Below are 18,129 nucleotides of genomic sequence, written 5' to 3' on the forward strand. Positions count from 1 at the left end.
ACCACCCAGCCCAGCGACTAGAGAAATTCCACCACCCGAGCCGTAACCCGGTTGCTCTCCTGTAATGACTTCGCCCGAATCAACTAGTCGTCCAGGTAGGGGTGCACCAGAATGCCATCTGACCGCAAGGCCGCCACCGCAATGACCACCATCCCCGGAAGCAGTGGCCAGGCCAAAAGGAAGCGCACAGAACTGGAAGTGCTGACCCAAGATCACAAAGCGAAGGAAGCGCTGAAGAGAGGCCTGAATGGGAACATGCAAGTAGGCCTCCGTCAGATCGAGAGAAGTCAGGAACTCCCCGGCTGAACCGCCAGAATGACAGACCTCAGTGTTTCCATGTGAAAAGAGGGAATTTTGAGAGCCCTGTTGATCCCTTTCAAATCCAGGATGGGCCGAAAGGTCCCCTCCTTGGGCACCACACAGTAAATCGAGTACCTGCCGGTGCCTCACTCCTGAGGGGGCACTGAAACTGCTTTGAGATCTAGCAAGTGCTGAAGGGTCTGGTGAAAGGCCTGTGTCTTCCATGCCGCCTGACATGGAGAAGCTAGGAAAAGATCCGGCAGAGAGCAGGAAAACTCCAGAGCATAACCGTCTCGCACCATCTCTAGGACCCACTGATCGGATGTGATCTTGGCCCACTGGGGGAAAAAAGTCACGCAGCCGGGTACCACTGGAACCAAAGGGGGCGCCGGCAACGAGTCATTGTGCAGGACGGGCAGCAGGGGAACCGGTGGAGGGATTCCCAGTCCCCCGATGGGCCCACCCAAAATGACCGCATGCGCTGATAAAACCGACCCCGGGAAAACTCCCAAAGCCTGGAAAGAAGCAGCCCCGTGCCCAGGGCAATACTTGCAGAACTCCCGCAGATGCCCATGGGCAGTGCCACCCCGAGACGCCGGGTGGGCACGGTCCTCAGGCAGGCGGGGAACCTTAGAGTCCATCAGAGTCTGAAGCAACTTATCTAAGTCCTCTCCAAACAAAAAAGACCCCCTAAAGGGAAATTTATTAAGCTTAGTTTTGGACACGGTATCTGCCGACCAAGCATGAAGCTACAAAGTACGCCACACGGCCACACCAAAAGCCATAGTCTTAGCCGAGATCCGCACCAAGTCATAAAGAGCGTCCGAGAGGAACAAGGCCGCCATATCAATCTTTGCCACTTCCTGATCCAAGGACTAGTCTTCAGACTCACGATCAAGGACATGCTCAGCCCACCGAAACACAGCGTGAGCCACAGCCCCCCCCCCCCCAATAGCCACCTGGACCCCTAAAGCAGAGACCTGAAAATTCTGCTTAAGCATGGCCTCCAACTTACACTCCTCAGAGTCCCGTAATGCCGAACCACCCTCAACAGGCACAGTATGCTGAGACCACCGCTTCAACCACTGGCGACTTTAAAGTAGCCCAATCTCCCTCCGGGATGGGATACAAATGAGCCATGGCGCGCTAACCGAAACGGTGCCTCCGGCGTTTTCCACTGTGCCAGTACAATATCCCGCATATCCTGATGCATAGGAAAAGAGTGGGAAACAGTACGGATCCCCCTAAGCAGAGGGTCCCCCACATACAGAGCCTCCGGTGGCGCATCCTCAAAACGCAGCACCGAGACCTGTTGAATCAGGTCCAGTAGCTCATCCCTCTGAAAAAGGCACACCATGGACGCCTCTTCACCAGAGGGCGGGAAACCCGACAACCCGCCGCCAGCGGTCGTCCCCTCGAGAGGGTCCTGGAAATCCTCAAAAGGGTCCAGGTCCTCATCCAACCCGACACGTTCCTCAGATCACAAATTCTCATCCCAAGTCACCCGCTGGCACTTGGATGAGGAAGGAGGAGGAGGGGACGCCATAGGAGAAAAGGGAGGCAAAGCCACAGGGGGTGCGGAGGAAACCTCACTCCCTGAAACCCTCTGGGTGCACACGTGGACCCCCAGCCGCCTGAAAATAGGCTCTGCATAAAGAAAACAATGAAAATAGGGGAAAAACCCTCCGGGGGTCCCAAGGGACTCCCTGTCACAGCAGGGGACCCAGCAGAAACCTGTCCCTGTTTTTCTAATACAGGGGGAAGGCCACCTGAGGTTGCAGACAAAATGGAGGGGCCAGACTGAGACAATGACAAAGTTCCTGCCAAAAATGCTCCCTCCAGGGCCTGTAACAGCTGGGAAGACTGAACAGTCCCAGCCGCTAAATCAGGCAAGCTGGCATCAGCTGTTAAAAAAATCAGCTGAGAGGGAATCCTTTGTACCCTGACCGTCGGCGGTCAAGGGAATCCCTCCGTGGGTAGTGGAAGAAGACTGGGCCTCCCCCACTGTTCCTAGCCGACTCGCGAGACACTATCGGCGGGGAGCTCTGGGCACCTGCAGCCGCTGCTGACGGAGCTCCTCCACCGCACCAGCCTGAACACCGCTTGCACAGGCCGGCTGCGAGTGCCTCGCGTCTGAAGCACAATGAGCACTTTTTCCCTTGAGAAGTGTTCATTGCTCACATGCAACCTAGCTAGAAATAAAGTGCCCATTAGATGAAAAATTCAGTAATTTTTTAAAGGGAAACAACCCTTCAGACCAGCACTACCTCAGGATTTTTGGTTTTTTTGCACAGAACAGACTCCACAGGCTCTCAAAGCAATATGCCTTGCTTGATTTAGGGGGCAAGGCTTACTGCTGAGATGGAGGAAGTGGGGGAAGGGACCCCGCTCGAGAACCGCTGGGTTTGACACCCCTGAGGTCAGACGGACCCCCAAACAGGGCCCACCCAAGCTCAATCCAGCCAAAAAACAGAGACCTGAAAACCCCTAAACAAATTCCAACAGCCCTACCAAGGGAGATGGGTACAGCTCACTTAACACCTGCTAGAGACTGAAAGAAGACTGATAGGTATCTCTTATGTACTATTCCACAGTCTTTTTTCAGTCTCCACCTGCTGGTCATGATTGGATATATACCTACTCTTAAAGATTAACCTCTACTGGTCTGGAGAGTGCTAAAGAATATGAAAACAAAAATCCAAAGTTTTAGTAATGTGGAACTTTCTCCTACAGAAAAACTTGAGGATGAGTATTGTTTCACAAATGTGCACCAGTTAATTAAGATAAAACATTAAGAAGAACTTTCCAAAGGGTAGAATGTACTGAATTAAGCCCCCTTCCCCCACCCGCCCTCCACTAAGTACTGTAGGGTATAGAAATACCTCTTCTGTATCTTCCATGGGGCGCTGGGACTCTTGCTCCTCATCAGTTTCATTTCTCTGGGATACCTGAGACAGAATCTCCTCTCCCTAAATAATAAAACACAATTGTCAATAAAATGAGTTGATAATAGTGTAAGAAATAATACGGTTAATAGTGTAAGAAAAAAAATTTGTATCTGGGACTTAGAGAATGACACGGTGACAGCTCCCATCCCTGCGGATAATCACAGGAAACCATCCCATGTCATTCTTTTGTGTCTAGATATCTCAACCTCAGTCCTGGATGGTTTCCTGTGGTTATCCACGGGGACGGAACGGTGATGAATTCTGTCACCGTTTCATTCTTTAATTCTGGGTCTCCAACACTCCCCTCTCAGGCCCTGTGCTCATCAACTGCTAATAACATAACATAAATCTTTATTTTTATACCGCACAAGCATTTCCACTAAGCTTAGGACTTACCCAACAACTTCTGCTTTAACAATAAAGAGATGATAGGGTGGCATCAGCAGAGGTGAACTTAGTTCCCTATCTGTTAATTTCCTTTCCTGTAGTCACACCAGACCAGTCCAGGAACTTGTGGGTAGTTTTCCCTTCAATCAAAAGTTATAGAAAGAGTACAGAATTGTGCTGTGCCTTATAAAGGATCCTGCGCAGCTCAAATAATTCAGTATTCAAATACCAAAGCAGTAGAAACGCAATAATACTTAACATAGGTACGAAGAGAAGAAAGACCAAGTTACTGCCTTATAAAATGTTCAAAGGGGAAGCTGCATTACAATCTGCCTAAGAAGACAACATATTTTTGATAAAATGGGCTTTCAGCATCACAGGTGGTTATTTACCTGCCAAAAGATTACATTACATTACATTACCTTAGGGATTTCTATTCCGCCATTACCTTGCAGTTCAAGGCGGATTACAAAAGAATTATCCAAGATGTATTACAACAAGATGTATTACAACAAGAACTTACAAAAAAAACACTGCTTTTTAACATTTTTATCAATGAAATAGAAATAACTAGTAAGCTAATTAGATTTGCTGATGACATGAAGTTGTTCAAAATTGCAAGAGGACTTGTGAGACCGGACATCAAAATGGCAGATGATGTGAGCAAGTGCAATGTGATACATGTGGGAAAGAGGCGCCTGAACTATAGTTACTGTATATACTAAAATATAAACCGAGATTTGGGGGCCCAAAAATGTGGGTCTTGGTTTATATTCGGGTCCATCTTAAATCTAGGTGGTCCAGTGATGTGGTGAGCCAAGTCAGGACAGGAGCGATCCCTCCATCTCATGAGGTGGGTCCTGTCCCAGCAGTCAGCCGGCTATAGAATCACCATGCGCCCCTTTCTTTCCTCCCTCCATCCCTGCTGTAGAATCAATGTGCATCTCCCACCTTTCTCCTTGCTGTGGAATGAATGTGCGCCCTCTCTCTCTCCCGCCTTCCCTGCTGTAGAATCAATGCACGCCCCCTCCCTTCCTCAAAGAAGCAGCATAGGTAATTTGTGGTAATTCGTGACTTCAAATCTCATGATTTAAGGTAGGCCTGGGGGGAGGCCTTAAGTTGCTTCTTAGAGGGAGGGAAGGAGGAAGGGGGTGCACATTGATTCTACAGCAGGGAGGGAGGGAACTTAACATTTTTCCGTACGAAGGGAGAGGGGGGAGTAAAATGTTTTCTTAGTTTATATGGTAAGTGATGTAGGGTTCCATGTTAGGAATCACTGCCCAGGAAAAGGATCTAGGTGTCATAGTTGAGAATACGTGGAACAGCGGCTAAGAAAGCAAATAGAATGTCAGGAATGATCAGGAAAGGAATGGAAAATAAAGATGAAAATGTTATAATGCCCTTGTATCTCACTATGGCACAGTCACATCTTGAATACTGTGTATAATTCTCATCACTATCTCAAAAAACATATAGTAGAATTAGAAAAGGTGACAAATTAGAATTAGAATATAGTAGAATTAGACAGGAGACAAAAATGATAAAAGGGACGGAACAACTTCGCTAAAGCGGCTAAGGCTCTTCAGCTTGAAGAAGAGATGGCTCAGGGGTGATATAACAGAGATCTATAAGATACTGAGTAGAGTGGAAAGGGTAAATTTGAATCACTTGTTTATTCTTTCCAAAAATACTAGGACTGGGGGGGAGGGGCATGCGATGAAACTACTATGTAGTAGATTTAAAACAAACAAGAGAAAATATTTCTTCACACAATGTGTAAATTCTGGAATTCGTTGCCGGAGAATGTGGTGAAATCGGTTAGCTTAGCAGGGTTTAAAAAAAATGTTTTGCTAATTTCCTAAAAGAGAAGTCCATAGGCCATTATTGAGATGGCTTGGAGAAATCCATTGCTTATTCCTAGGATAAGCAGCATAAAATGTTTTACTACTTGGGATCTAGCTAGGTACTTTGGATTACATGGGTCTGCACGGGAATGGGAATTGCGGGAATTCTGCAGGGATCCCCCCACCAATCTATGGGACTCCCATGGGTATCCCCTCCAGGTCTACAGGACTCCCACAGGGATGGAACCGGGGTTCCAAAGGCCTAGAAAGAGAATTAGTAGAAGATAGGCAAAAGCAGAAACTGGGACCAAGATGAGAGAAAAACAAAATGTCCCACCAGTTACAGCAAGGGAGATGTTCATTTTGAGGGGGGCTAAGCTCAAAGTTGGAGGCCCAGCCCACTCCTTTCATGGTTATGCCACCAATTGTGTTTAGTATAAAATGAAATACTTGCTGAGATTGTTTTGGGGTTTCTAGTTCAGTTTTGGCACATTTTTCTTATGCAACTATTGTCCTGAAAAGTGCCTCACTCAATTCTGCTTCATAAGAATATAAGAATTGCCACTGCTGGGTCAGACCAGTGGTCCATCGTGCCCAGCGGTCCGCTCACATGGCGGCCCTGAGGTCAAAGATCAATGCTCCGAGTCTAGCCTTACCTGCATACGTTTTGGTTCAGCAGGAACTCATCTAACTTTGTCTTGAATCCCTGGAGGGTGTTTTTTCCTATAACAGCCTCCAGAAGAGCGTTCCAATTTTCTACCACTCTCTGGGTGAAGAAGAACTTCCTTATGTTTGTACGGAATCTATCCTCTTTTAACTTTAGAGAGTGTTCTCTCTACCTTGGAGAGAGTGAACAACCTGTCTTAATCTACTAAGTCTATTCCCTTCATTATCTTGAATGTTTCGATCATGTCACCCTTTCAGTCTCTTCTTTTCAAGGGAGAAGAGGCCCAGTTTCTCTAATCCCTCACTGTATTGTTTGATTCTTTACTCATTACTGCATTCAAAATCATTTGTGGATCTAGGAAGGACCTCGCATAAGATGGGACCATATTTGTTTGCTCTAAGATATGAGCTTTATATTGCCAAAAAATCCAACTCTATTATTTTTTTTTTAACAAGAAATGGTCATCCCTACAGTCACATGACCTAATGTCTATTCTAATTCTTTACGGTGATGTATGCTTCTCTTATTTCTGTTCAGAAGTAAGGAGAAATTAGGTTCTTACCTGCTAATTTACTTTCTTTTAGCTTCTCCAGACCAGTAGAGGTTAACTTTACGATTGGGTATATATCTAATCATGACCAGCAGGTGGAGACTGAAAACAAAACTTTGGGACAGTATATCCTAGCCCCTCCTCTCTATTTCCCTCAGTCTGCCGAATAGCCAAGCAGAACCAAGAACTGGAAAACAACAGAGAGAAAAAACAATACTCCGAAAGGAGTAACAAATAACATACCCAAAAATGCTGTTGGAAAATGCAGAGGAGAAATTCCCGAAGGAATAAGGTCCCCACAGCTCGCCAGCTAAGCCAGCCGAGCCACAGCCGCTGTTCTTCAATTCTCCCCGGCCCTAGAAAAATACTAGAACCCGCAGCAAAAACCAAAAACTGCCCGCGCAACAGCCCCAACAACAACAACAACAGACAGGGTGGGGACCTCTACTGGTCTGGAGAAGCTAAAAGAAAGTAAATTAGCAGGTAAGAACCTAATTTCTCCTTCTTTAGCACTCTCCAGACCAGTAGAGGTTAACTTTACGATTGGGACGTACCAAAGCAGTCCCTCTCACGGGCGGGACCCCCGAAGGGCCGATACCAGAACACGCTCACCGAACACCGCGTCCCGACGCGCCTGAACATCTACCCGATAATGCCGAACAAATGAATGCAAGGAGGACCAAACCGCAGCCTTACAAATATCCACCGGAGGCACGAGCGACGACTCAGCCCAAGAAGCCGCCTGACCCCTAGTGGAATGAGCCTTGAGAAACTCCGGAACCGGCTTCTGACTCAGAAGATAAGCGGAAGCAATCATCTCCTTGATCCAACGCGCAATAGTAGCCTTAGAAGCGCCAGCCCCCCGACGAGGACCCGCCAGAAGCACAAAGAGATGATCGGAGCTCCGAAAATCCCGGGTCCGCTGCACATAAGCATGGAGGACCCGACCGACATCCAACTTGCGCAGCTGTCGTTGCTCAGAAGAACCCTCCCGACTACCCAAGACCGGGAGGACCACCGATTGATTGACATGAAAAGGAGAAACTACCTTCGGCAGAAAGGAAGGAACAGGCCGCAAAACAACCCGCTCCTTCGAAAACTCCAGGAAGGGAGCCCTACAAGAGAAAGCCTGTAGCTCAGACACCCGTCTAGCGGAAGTAATGGCCACCAAAAAGACCGACTTCAGCGTAAGGTCCTTCAACGAACAGCCATCCAACGGCTCGAAAAGAGGGCGCACTAGAACAGAAAGAACCAGATTGAGATCCCAAGAGGGAATCGAGGGCCTTATGGGAGGCCTGATCAACTTGGCCGCCCTAAGAAAGCGAATCACATCAGGAATGGCTGACAAACGCTGACCTGTCACCAGCCCCCGAAAAGCCGACAGGGCCGCCAGATGAACCCGAAGAGAAGACCAGGCCAGGCCCCTATCCAGGCCATCCTGCAAAAACTCTAGAATGTTAGGCAGAGAAGCGCGAAAGGAGACCACTCCCCGCGCTCGGCACCATTCCTCAAAAAGACGCCAAACCCGTACATAAGCCCGAGAGGTAGAAAGCCTCCGGGACCCCAAAAGTGTAGAGATCACCTTGTCGGAATATCCCTTCTTACTCAGGCGGCCCCTTTCAAGAGCCAAGCCGTAAGACAAAAGGGAGACGGGTCGAACATGGGAATGGGACCCTGCGTCAGAAGATCGCACTCGAGAGGCAGAGGAAGAGGATCCGCCACCAGATGCCTCACCAGATCCGCATACCACGGACGACGAGGCCAATCCGGAGCCACCAAGACCACCAGCCCCGGATGGCGAACAATGCGAAGCAGTACTCTGCCCACTAATGGCCAAGGAGGGAACACATACAACAGCCCCTCCGTTGGCCACGGTTGGACCAGAGCATCCAGACCCTCGGCCAGACCGTCCCTGCGACGACTGAAGAAGCGGGGTACTTTGGCGTTGCCACTTGTAGCCATCAGATCCATCAGGGGCTGCCCCCAAGCACGCACTAGCAACTGAAACGCCTCGGCGCCGAGACACCACTCTCCCGGATCCAAGAAGTGACGACTGAGGAAGTCCGCCTGAACGTTTTCTACCCCGGCAATGTGAGAGGCCGAGAGGTCCAGAAGATGCGACTCCGCCCAAACCATGAGCCGAGCCGCCTCCTGCGCCACCAGAGTGCTCTTGGTGCCCCCCTGACGATTGACATAAGCCACCGCCGTGGCATTGTCCGACAGGACTCTGACCGACTTGCCCAACAAAAGGGAGTGGAAAGCCAACAGCGCCAGCCGGACCGCCCTGGTCTCCAACACGTTGATCGACCAGGAGGCCTCCTCCGTGGACCAGGTTCCCTGAGCTGAGTGACCCAGACACTGGGCCCCCCAACCCAGGAGACTCGCATCCGTAAGGAGCACCGTCCACTGCGGAAGATCCAGACCCACCCCCTGAACTAGGTGAGGGGTCCGGAGCCACCAACGCAGACTGCAGCGCGCCAAGCCTCGCAGGGGAACCGGAACATCCATCCCGTGCCTCTGGGGAGACCACCTCCGGAGCAGAGCATACTGGAGAGGACGCATGTGGGCCCGCGCCCACCTCACCACGTCCAGGGACGCCGCCATCGACCCCAGGACCTGGAGGAAATCTCGCGCCCGAGGACACCGGGACGCCAAAAGCAGGCGAATCTGAGACTGCAATTTGCTCACCCGGGCCTCTGGGAGGAAGACCTTCCCCAAGGAGGTGTCGAACAGCACCCCGAGGTACTCCAGACGCTGAGCCGGAACCAACCGACTCTTGGAAAGGTTGACCACCCAGCCCAGCGACCGGAGAAACTCCACCACCCGAGTCGTAACCCGGGAGCTTTCCTGCAACGACTTGGCCCGAATTAACCAGTCGTCCAGGTAGGGGTGTACCAGAATGCCCTCCGACCGCAAGGCTGCCGCGACGACCACCATCACCTTGGTGAACGTCCGGGGAGCCGTGGCCAGCCCAAAGGGAAGCGCACAGAACTGATAGTGCCGACCCAAGATCGCAAAGCGCAGGAAACGCTGATGAGAGGTCCGAATAGGAACATGCAAGTAGGCCTCCGTCAGATCGAGAGAAGTGAGAAACTCCCCCGGCTGAACCGCCAGAATGACCGACCGCAGCGTTTCCATACGGAAAGAGGGAACCTTGAGAGCCCTGTTGACCCCTTTCAAATCGAGGATGGGCCGAAAAGTCCCCTCCTTCTTGGGCACCACAAAGTAAATGGAGTACCTGCCCGTGCCCCACTCCGGGGGGGGCACTGGAACTACTGCCCTGAGATCTAGCAAGCGCTGAAGGGTCTGGCGAAAAGCCTGCGTCTTCCCCGGAGTCTGACACGGAGAAGCGAGGAAAAAATCCGGCAGAGAGCGGGCGAACTCCAGGGCATAACCGTCCCGCACCACCTCCAGGACCCACTGATCGGACGTGATCTCGGCCCATTTGGGAAAAAAGTCGCGCAGCCGGGCCCCCACCGGAACCAAGGGGGGGCGCCGGCAAGGCGTCATTGTGCAGGACGGGAAGCGGGGGAACCGGCGGAGGGGTTCCCTGCCCCCCGACGGGCCCCCCGAAAGGGCTGCATGCGCTGGAAGAACCGACCCCGGGAAAACCCCGGAGACTGGAAAGAAGCAGCCCCACGCCCAGGGCGATACTTGCGAAATTCCCGCAAACGCCCCCGGGCCGCACCACCCCGAGACGCCGGGCGGGCACGGTCCTCCGGCAAACGGGGAACTTTCGAGTCCGACAGAGTCTGAATCAACTTATCCAAGTCCTCTCCAAATAAAAACGACCCCCGAAAGGGAAATTTAGTAAGCTTAGCTTTGGACGCAGCATCCGCCGCCCAAGCGCGCAGCCACAACACACGCCTTGCGGCCACGCCAAAAGCCATGGACTTAGCCGAGATCCGCACCAAGTCATACAGAGCATCCGAGAGGAATGAGGCAGCCATCTCAATCTTCGCTACCTCCTGATCCACCAGAGACCAGTCGTCAGACTCTCGATCCAAGACCCGCTCCGCCCACCGAAACACGGCGCGAGCGACCAGTCCCCCACAAATAGCCGCCTGGACCCCAAAGGCAGAGACTTGAAAATTTTGTTTAAGGATGGTCTCCAATTTGCGCTCCTCAGAGTCCCGCAAGGCAGAACCGCCCTCAACAGGCACGGTATGCCGCTTGGAAATAGCCGAGACCACCGCATCCACGACTGGCGAAGCTAACGTAGCCCGATCCCCTTCAGGAATGGGATACAGGCGAGCCATGCTGCGCGCCAGCCGAAACGGCGTCTCCGGCGTTTTCCACTGCTCAAGAATAATATCCCGAATATCCTGATGCATAGGAAAAGAGCGGGAAACGGAACGGATCCCTCGTAACAGAGGGTCCCCCACACGCGGAGTCTCCGGCGGCGCGTCCTCAAAACGCAGAGCCGAAGAAACCTGTTGAATAAGGTCAGGCAGCTCATCTCTCTGAAAAAGGCGCACCACGGACGCCTCGTCACTGGAGAACGGGAAACCCGACAACCCGCCGCCAGCTTCCGTCCCCTCCAGAGGGTCCTGGAATTCCTCAGAAGGGTCCAGGTCCTCCTCCAGACCGACACGTTCCTCCGACCACAAATCCTCGTCCCACGACACCCGCGGACGCTTGGACAAGAGAGGCGGCGGAGGGGACGTCACGTCAGACGAGAGAGGCAAAGCCGCAGGGAGCGCGGAGGAAACCCCACCCCCCGAGACCCCCTGGGCGCAACCGGGACCCCCAGCCGCCTGAAAATAGGCTTTGCATAATGAAAAGAAAAATTCAGGGGAAAAAACCCCCCGAGGGTCCCAAGGGACTCCCTGCCACAGCAGGGGACCCAGCAGAAACCTGCCCCTGCTTAGCCAAAACAGGGGGAAGGTCACCTGAGGTGGAAGACAAAATGGAGGGGCCAGACAGAGAAGATGGCGTCTTTCCCGCCAAAAACAGCTCCCTCCATAGCCTGCAGCGGCTGAGAGACCTGAATAGTCTCAGCCGCTAAAACAGGCAAGCCGGCATCAGCTGTCAAAATATCAGCTGAGAGGGAATCCTCTAAAACCCGACCGTCGGCGGCTCGGGGAATCCCTCCGTGGGCGGACGGAGAAGACCGGGCTTCTCCACCGTTCCCTGCCGACTCGCGAGGCACCATCGGCGGGGAGCTCTGGGCGCCTGCAGCCGCTGCCGACGGAGCTCCTCCACCGCACCGGCCTGAACACCGCTTGCACAGGCCGGCCGCGAGTGCCTCGCGTCTGGAGCACAATGAGCACTTTTTCCCTTTAGAAGTGCTCATTGCTCCATACGCGACCTAGCTGTAAAAAAGTGCCGGTTAGTTGAAAAAATACAGTAAAATACAGTTTTCTTAAAGGGATACAACCCTCCAGACCAGCACTACCTCAGGATTTTTTTTTTTTTTTTTTTTTTACACAGAACAGACTCCACAGGCTCTCGAAGCAATATGCCTTGCTTGATTTAGGGGGCAAGGCTTACTGCTGAGGCTCCTCTAAAAAAATATGGGGAGGTGGAGGAAGTGGGGGGAGGGACCCCGCTCGTGACCCGCCGGGTTTGACACCCCCGAGGTCGGACGAACCCCCAAACAGAGTCCGTCCAAGCTCCGTCCGGCTAAAAACAGGGACAATAAACCTCTAAACAAATTCCAACAGCCCTACCAAGGGAGATGGGTACAGATCACTCAACACCTGCTGGAGACTGAAAGAAGACTGAGGGAAATAGAGAGGAGGGGCTAGGATATACTGTCCCAAAGTTTTGTTTTCAGTCTCCACCTGCTGGTCATGATTAGATATATACCCAATCGTAAAGTTAACCTCTACTGGTCTGGAGAGTGCTAAAGAATTGCTGCTTTTTATGTGGACGGGTAACTTTTATGGAAGGACGGGCTTGGACAGAGGAGATTCTTGCAGGGACGGGCGGGGACAGGTGGGATACTGGTGGAGACGGGCAGGATTTCTGTCTCCATGCAACTCTCTACTTTGGACTGGGGTTGGCCACTGTTTGAAACAGGATACTGGGTATGACGGACCTTTGGTTTATCCCAGTATGACAATTCTTATTTCTTATAGCACATCAACCAAATAAATTTAAAAAAACAAAACCCTAGATTATAAGCTCTACTGAGCAGGGACTGTCTCTGGAATGTTTTAATATACAGTGCAAATAAGTAGTAGTCTCTCTCTCTCTCTCTCTCTCTCTCTATATATATATATATATATATATATATATAGTAGTAGTAGTAGTAGTAGTAGTATATATAGGGAGAGAGTCAGAGCAGTGCGCGTGAATCTCACCCATTCAGTGAATAAACTGAGGAATTCTTTGCTAGAGCTGTAGTCTGGCACATTTCAACAGCAATAAATTCACTTAAAATGAGAGAATGAAATATAAGCAAAACATTTACCTGGAGATCCCTGTTTTTGAGGTTGCCCAGCCAGAAGGCCTCCTGGCAGTTGTTGAGGGTTAGCATTGCTTTTACACGGTACACAAAGAGCTCGAGTGTCTTTTTCAGCAGTGGGACGTGTGTGGTGAGTCCCATGTCCTGGTTAATCTAAGGGTCAAACAGTGTGATTATAGAGCCAAGTCTTGCTGACCAGTGCTATCCACCTTCACTTGCTCCTCCCTCATGTGAGAATAATTTAGCAACAGATAGCAGGTACCTACTCCAAAGATTGAGAGGGAAGCGCTGAATACAGCATTCTAGCAATCATAGTGATCGTTGAGAAAGCAAAGTTGCTTATCTGTAGTAGGTATTCTCTGCAGTGGCAACAGGGAGGCAAGCTAGGTATGGAGGAAGAAGGCAATCAAAGCAACATTTGCACACATTTTATGGCTGGGGATAGCAGGATGACAGATTTAGTGGGATAGCTGGGCAGAAGGATTATTTCTTCCTTTCTCTCTATAAAATGGCTGGACCCTCATTTCATAATTAAGTATGTCAGACTAGCAGAAGGCCTTTTGCTGAGCTGTCTGATAAACTGACAATTGATCATGTGTTTGGTTTCGACCTGGAACTGTGAGGAGTTCTGGGGACAGGGGAGTTGACATGATATTGTATGCACCAATTGTAAGCTGAGCTTTAAGGCTTGAGTAACACCTGCTGGCTGACGGAGATCTGTTTTCGGGTTACAAGACATCCGGATTTCCCAGGGCATGTTCTCCTTTTGAGAACATGCCCGGGGGTCCGTCCAGGTTTTGAAAAGCCTACTGTGGGGTTGGGGCTGGTTCCTTGTGGTTGCTATTTTCTGTGCATCACAAAGAAGAGACAACCAGGTGGTTCCAGAATACTTGTGAGCGCAGGAGCAGATCACTGCCGCTTCACATCGCATTATAGCTTAAGTCAAAATATTATTGTGCCCCTGACACAGCCTGAGGGTGAAACATGGCCACATCAGTAGAGATCCTAAGCAAGGATTTGAAGGAGAGAATGAATAAGTTGAAGTGTCAGTCTGATATCTTTGAATTAGACTGGGAAACTTACTCACTCTGCAGAAAACAAAAACCTTACTGGATATCAATCAATACAAGAAAAAAACTCACCAGGAATATGGTGCTATATTTTTTTCTTAAAGTGTCTAGAGAAACATGGTCTATCCAGTCTGCCCATGCATACCATCTTCTATTTCTTTCCCTCCCTTATGGAAAGAGGTGAATAATGCTTCATAGCACCTACCTTGGAATGCCCACACATGTGATGAAGTTGCCTTGTACTCAGCTGCAAGGTTTTCAGTAAGCTCTGCACATCTTCCTAAAACATACCCCAAAACGAAATATAAGACCTTCACTGTGTATGTTTACTTGTAAATCGCTTAGGATATAAGCAGATAATGGGGTTTAAAAATAATAAAACAAACAATTAATAGGTCTTGCTATATACAAAGGTTCTTAGCAAAAAAAACTTGCTGTATTTTGACATATAACAACATAAAATTAGAATCCATATAACGACCTGATGGAGGAAATGAGTTTGGGGGGAGGGGGGTGTGAGATATTTATCAGCAACAACAACAAAACTTGCAGCAGGTTTTTATCAGTCCAAAATATGAAGAAACCGGTTGTACAACAGGAGGCTTCTTTTTCTTTTTTTTTAATTTAGGAACTATCTAGAAAGTGAGACAAGACGTGATACCACTTTTGCCCAGTAGCAGTGTTGCATAGCAAATGATCTCAGTTCTGCTCAATCTCAACTCCTGTGCCTTCTGAGGGAAAGGAAAAAAGGCAAACTTCTCATACATTTAAAACAAACAGGAAAAAATATTTCTCCAATCAACGTGGAATTAAACTCTGGTGGAATTCATTGTCAGATAATGTGGTTTGGATAATTTCCAGATGGACTGGGGAAAATCAACTGTTTATTTCTTGGATGAGCAGCATAACATCTGTTTTACTGTTTTGGGATTTTGCCAGGTATTTGTGATCTGGATTGGCCACGGTTGGAAAGAAGGATATTTGGCTTGATGGACCTTCTTCGCTCTGTCCTAGTATGGCAACTCTTATGTTCTTATGGTATGTAAGGAGAAAGCAGAGCAGTCTTCAATTACAGTTAGGGCCTTGAGGGGAGCATGACAGAAAAAGATTATGTAAATATGCTCACCCGATGCTTTTTAAAGCTGCAATCCAAGAGAGGCATTCCCATTTTCAGGAAGGTTTCCATAAACAGGCGGCCATACTACAACACAAGGAAAATAAGGAAGTTAGGAACAGAAATCCAGGTGCCCTCAGAACTGTAAGCACAATTAGCTGACAAACAGTCTTTTTAGTAAAGTAATCTGTTTTCTGATGGGAAGCAACAAATAGAATCCTATGTATTCTATTTGTTGCTTACCATTAGGCATGAATCTGCAGAAGAGTGTCACTCCAAAACTCTCAACTCCTCCCCCCTTCTGCAGAGGGAGAACAGCTCCCTCTTCAGTTAGTACCAAAACAATCAAACTCCACTAAAACAAGAAAAGAGAAGAAGGGGCAAGGGAAATATTCCCAGCAACAAACCATATTCTGCTCTGCTCTGTAACTTATGATAAAAGAAAAAGGATTAACAATGAACAACAAATTACACACACGAGTAGCTACTAAGTGTAACTAGTAGGAGCCATAACTCCCTCCCCCCACCTCAAAAGAAGAAAGGGAATAGGAGCACGCTACAGGGGTTCAAAGAAGCTTTGGATAGGTACTTGGAAGACAAAGGGATTGAGGGGTACAGATAAGAGTAAAGGTAGATTATAGGGATGGGATTAGAGGTAAGTTACAAAATTAATCAGGGACCACTGTTCAGGCACTAGGCCTGATGGGCCGCCGCGGGAGCGGACCGCTGAGCAAGATGGACCTCTGGTCTGACTCAGCGGTGGCAACTTCTTATGTTCTTATGTAGAAAGGATGGAAGGCGGAAGTTTGGGGTGACTAAATAACTTTCCTTTTGTCTCGATATTGTATGTATAAATTATTTAACTCAAATGATTTAATCTTTGAATAAGAATGTTCCATATGATATATTGTATGTTTGTGTAATATGTTACCCATATTTTAGATATTTTTAACAATTTGTACATCGTCTAGAACTTTGAATAGGCGATTAATCAAACTATATAATAAACTTGGAAACTTGGACTATAGTGGGGTCTTTCCTGGAGGAAGGTTCCCTGAAGGTGCAAAGGAGGCAGATGGAGGAACCCCTCCTGGCAACAATTCAGCAGGCTCTGGAAGGAGTGGAGGTAGGCCAGCAAACCCTGTTGTCCATGGAAGTGGAAGAGGAATAGGTCAAGGGCAGGCCTGTCCTGTGGCAGCTCTGAGGAATCGGAAGATGAGATGTGGTCTGACGATGATTTGTTTGAGGATGTGGTGGAGGTACAGGAGTTGGAGGCAGAAGCCCTTGGGCAGGGTGCTGGGGGATCCTGCTGCAAGGACAGTGCCGACTGTGAAACTGCTGAGTGAATTGGAGAGAAGGTCTCAGGAGCTGCAGAGGAAGATAAAGATGGTCACAGTTTTGAGAAAATTGGTGCAAGACAAAGAACAGCGCATGTAATACACCAAAGAGGAGCAGTTGTTGGGAAGGCAGTCGGACATTTGTATTCATAAAATGACTGCCATTACCAGGGATAAGACAAACCCAATATGTGAACTATTCAGAAACTGGGAAAAGATGGCTGCATAGGGGTCACTGCCCTTGTCGGTGGTGCCTGAATCATTGGAATCCACTCCTTGTGAAAATCTGGCTGGGACTGGAGCAGATACAGAGAAAAGAAAAGTTAATTTTCTTGCACAAGGAAGGTTAGTTATAAGCTGGAACAGGTGGACTTCAAGGGGAAATGGCTCCCACCTTAGCTAAAGACTATGAGCTAGTCCAGCCGCCAGTTCCAAAGAAGGAGAGTAGTGCCCCAGGTGGTCTGCAATGGCCGATAATGGAAAGTCCAGTGTATGCAGGAGCTTCACCTTTCTTGAGTTTGGGGCTATCAGAATCTCCTGATACACCAAATGCTGCTTCCCAGCCAAGTATGGGACGGAGGAGAAAAAAAAAGTATAACCCAAAGGCAAAACTATAAAGAAACTGCAGACCTGGTAGAAGAAAATACAGATTCCTTTCCATTGCCCAGCCATCTGAGCTCCTGGTCTGTTTCAGGAAGCATGGTGGTGCAGGAAAAATAGTGTTTGGGAACAGGCATTCAAGAGCAAGGATCTTTAAATGAAAATGCCAACGAGCAAGGGTTGTGGACAGTGAATCCCAAGCCTGCAGGACGAAAAGCAAGGACAGCCAGTGAAGAGAGACAAGTTGGAGCAGAATCTAGCTCGGCTGGGTCAGTGCTGGCGATTGAATTAAGTTCCCTTGAATGAGCATGAGGTCAAGGCAGCTATCGCGGGTCTATCAAAGAAAACGATGCCCGGTCCGAACGGACTCACTTCAGAGTTCTACATAGAGTTCCAGGACCAACTAGCTCCGGTGTTGATCTGGTTGTTCCAGAAGATCGGGAAGCAGGGGTCCGTACCTGGTTCGATGCAGGCGGCAGTGTTGACTCTGTTGGCCAAGACAGGAAGGGACGGCTCCAAGGTGTCAAATTGGAGGCCAATCTGTCTGTTGAACATGGACAGAAAGCTCATTGCCAAACTACTGTTCTTGCGGCTTGTGGTAGTGGCCCCAAAGCTGCTCTCACTGACACAGATGTGTAGCATCCAGGGGAGGGGAGTAATCAGAGCGGCAGTGACGGTGCGGGAGGTCTTCGACAGAAGTAGCAGCGCTTCCGGGGGGGAGGGGGAGGGGGGAACCTGTTGTTTAGCTTAGACCAAGAGAAGACTTTCGATCGAGTACATCATCCTTACCTGTGGGAGGTTCTGGCACATTATGGTATCCCGGAAGAGTTTATCAACATTCTGAAGGTCCTGAATGAAAGGGCAAGGATTTTTCCCCTGGTGAACGGCTGGAGAGGGACG

General features: G+C 49.4%; 1 protein-coding gene across 3 annotated transcripts in view; it reads right to left on the reverse strand.

Moving 5' to 3' along the window:
• Positions 1-18,129, reverse strand: part of FANCD2 (FA complementation group D2) — a 319,297-nt gene that overhangs the window by 5,913 nt on the left and 295,255 nt on the right. For all 3 annotated transcript variants that reach the window (XM_033925761.1, XM_033925762.1, XM_033925760.1), the window contains exons 39-42: positions 15,305-15,379; positions 14,384-14,458; positions 13,115-13,261; positions 3,183-3,269 (exon numbers count right to left, since the gene is read on the reverse strand). In XM_033925761.1, coding sequence (XP_033781652.1) covers positions 3,183-3,269; positions 13,115-13,261; positions 14,384-14,458; positions 15,305-15,379 — 384 coding nt within the window. The remainder of the gene's footprint in view (positions 1-3,182; positions 3,270-13,114; positions 13,262-14,383; positions 14,459-15,304; positions 15,380-18,129) is intronic.

This window comes from Geotrypetes seraphini, chromosome 17 (assembly GCF_902459505.1).
Source record: "Geotrypetes seraphini chromosome 17, aGeoSer1.1, whole genome shotgun sequence".
Lineage (NCBI taxonomy): Eukaryota > Metazoa > Chordata > Amphibia > Gymnophiona > Dermophiidae > Geotrypetes > Geotrypetes seraphini.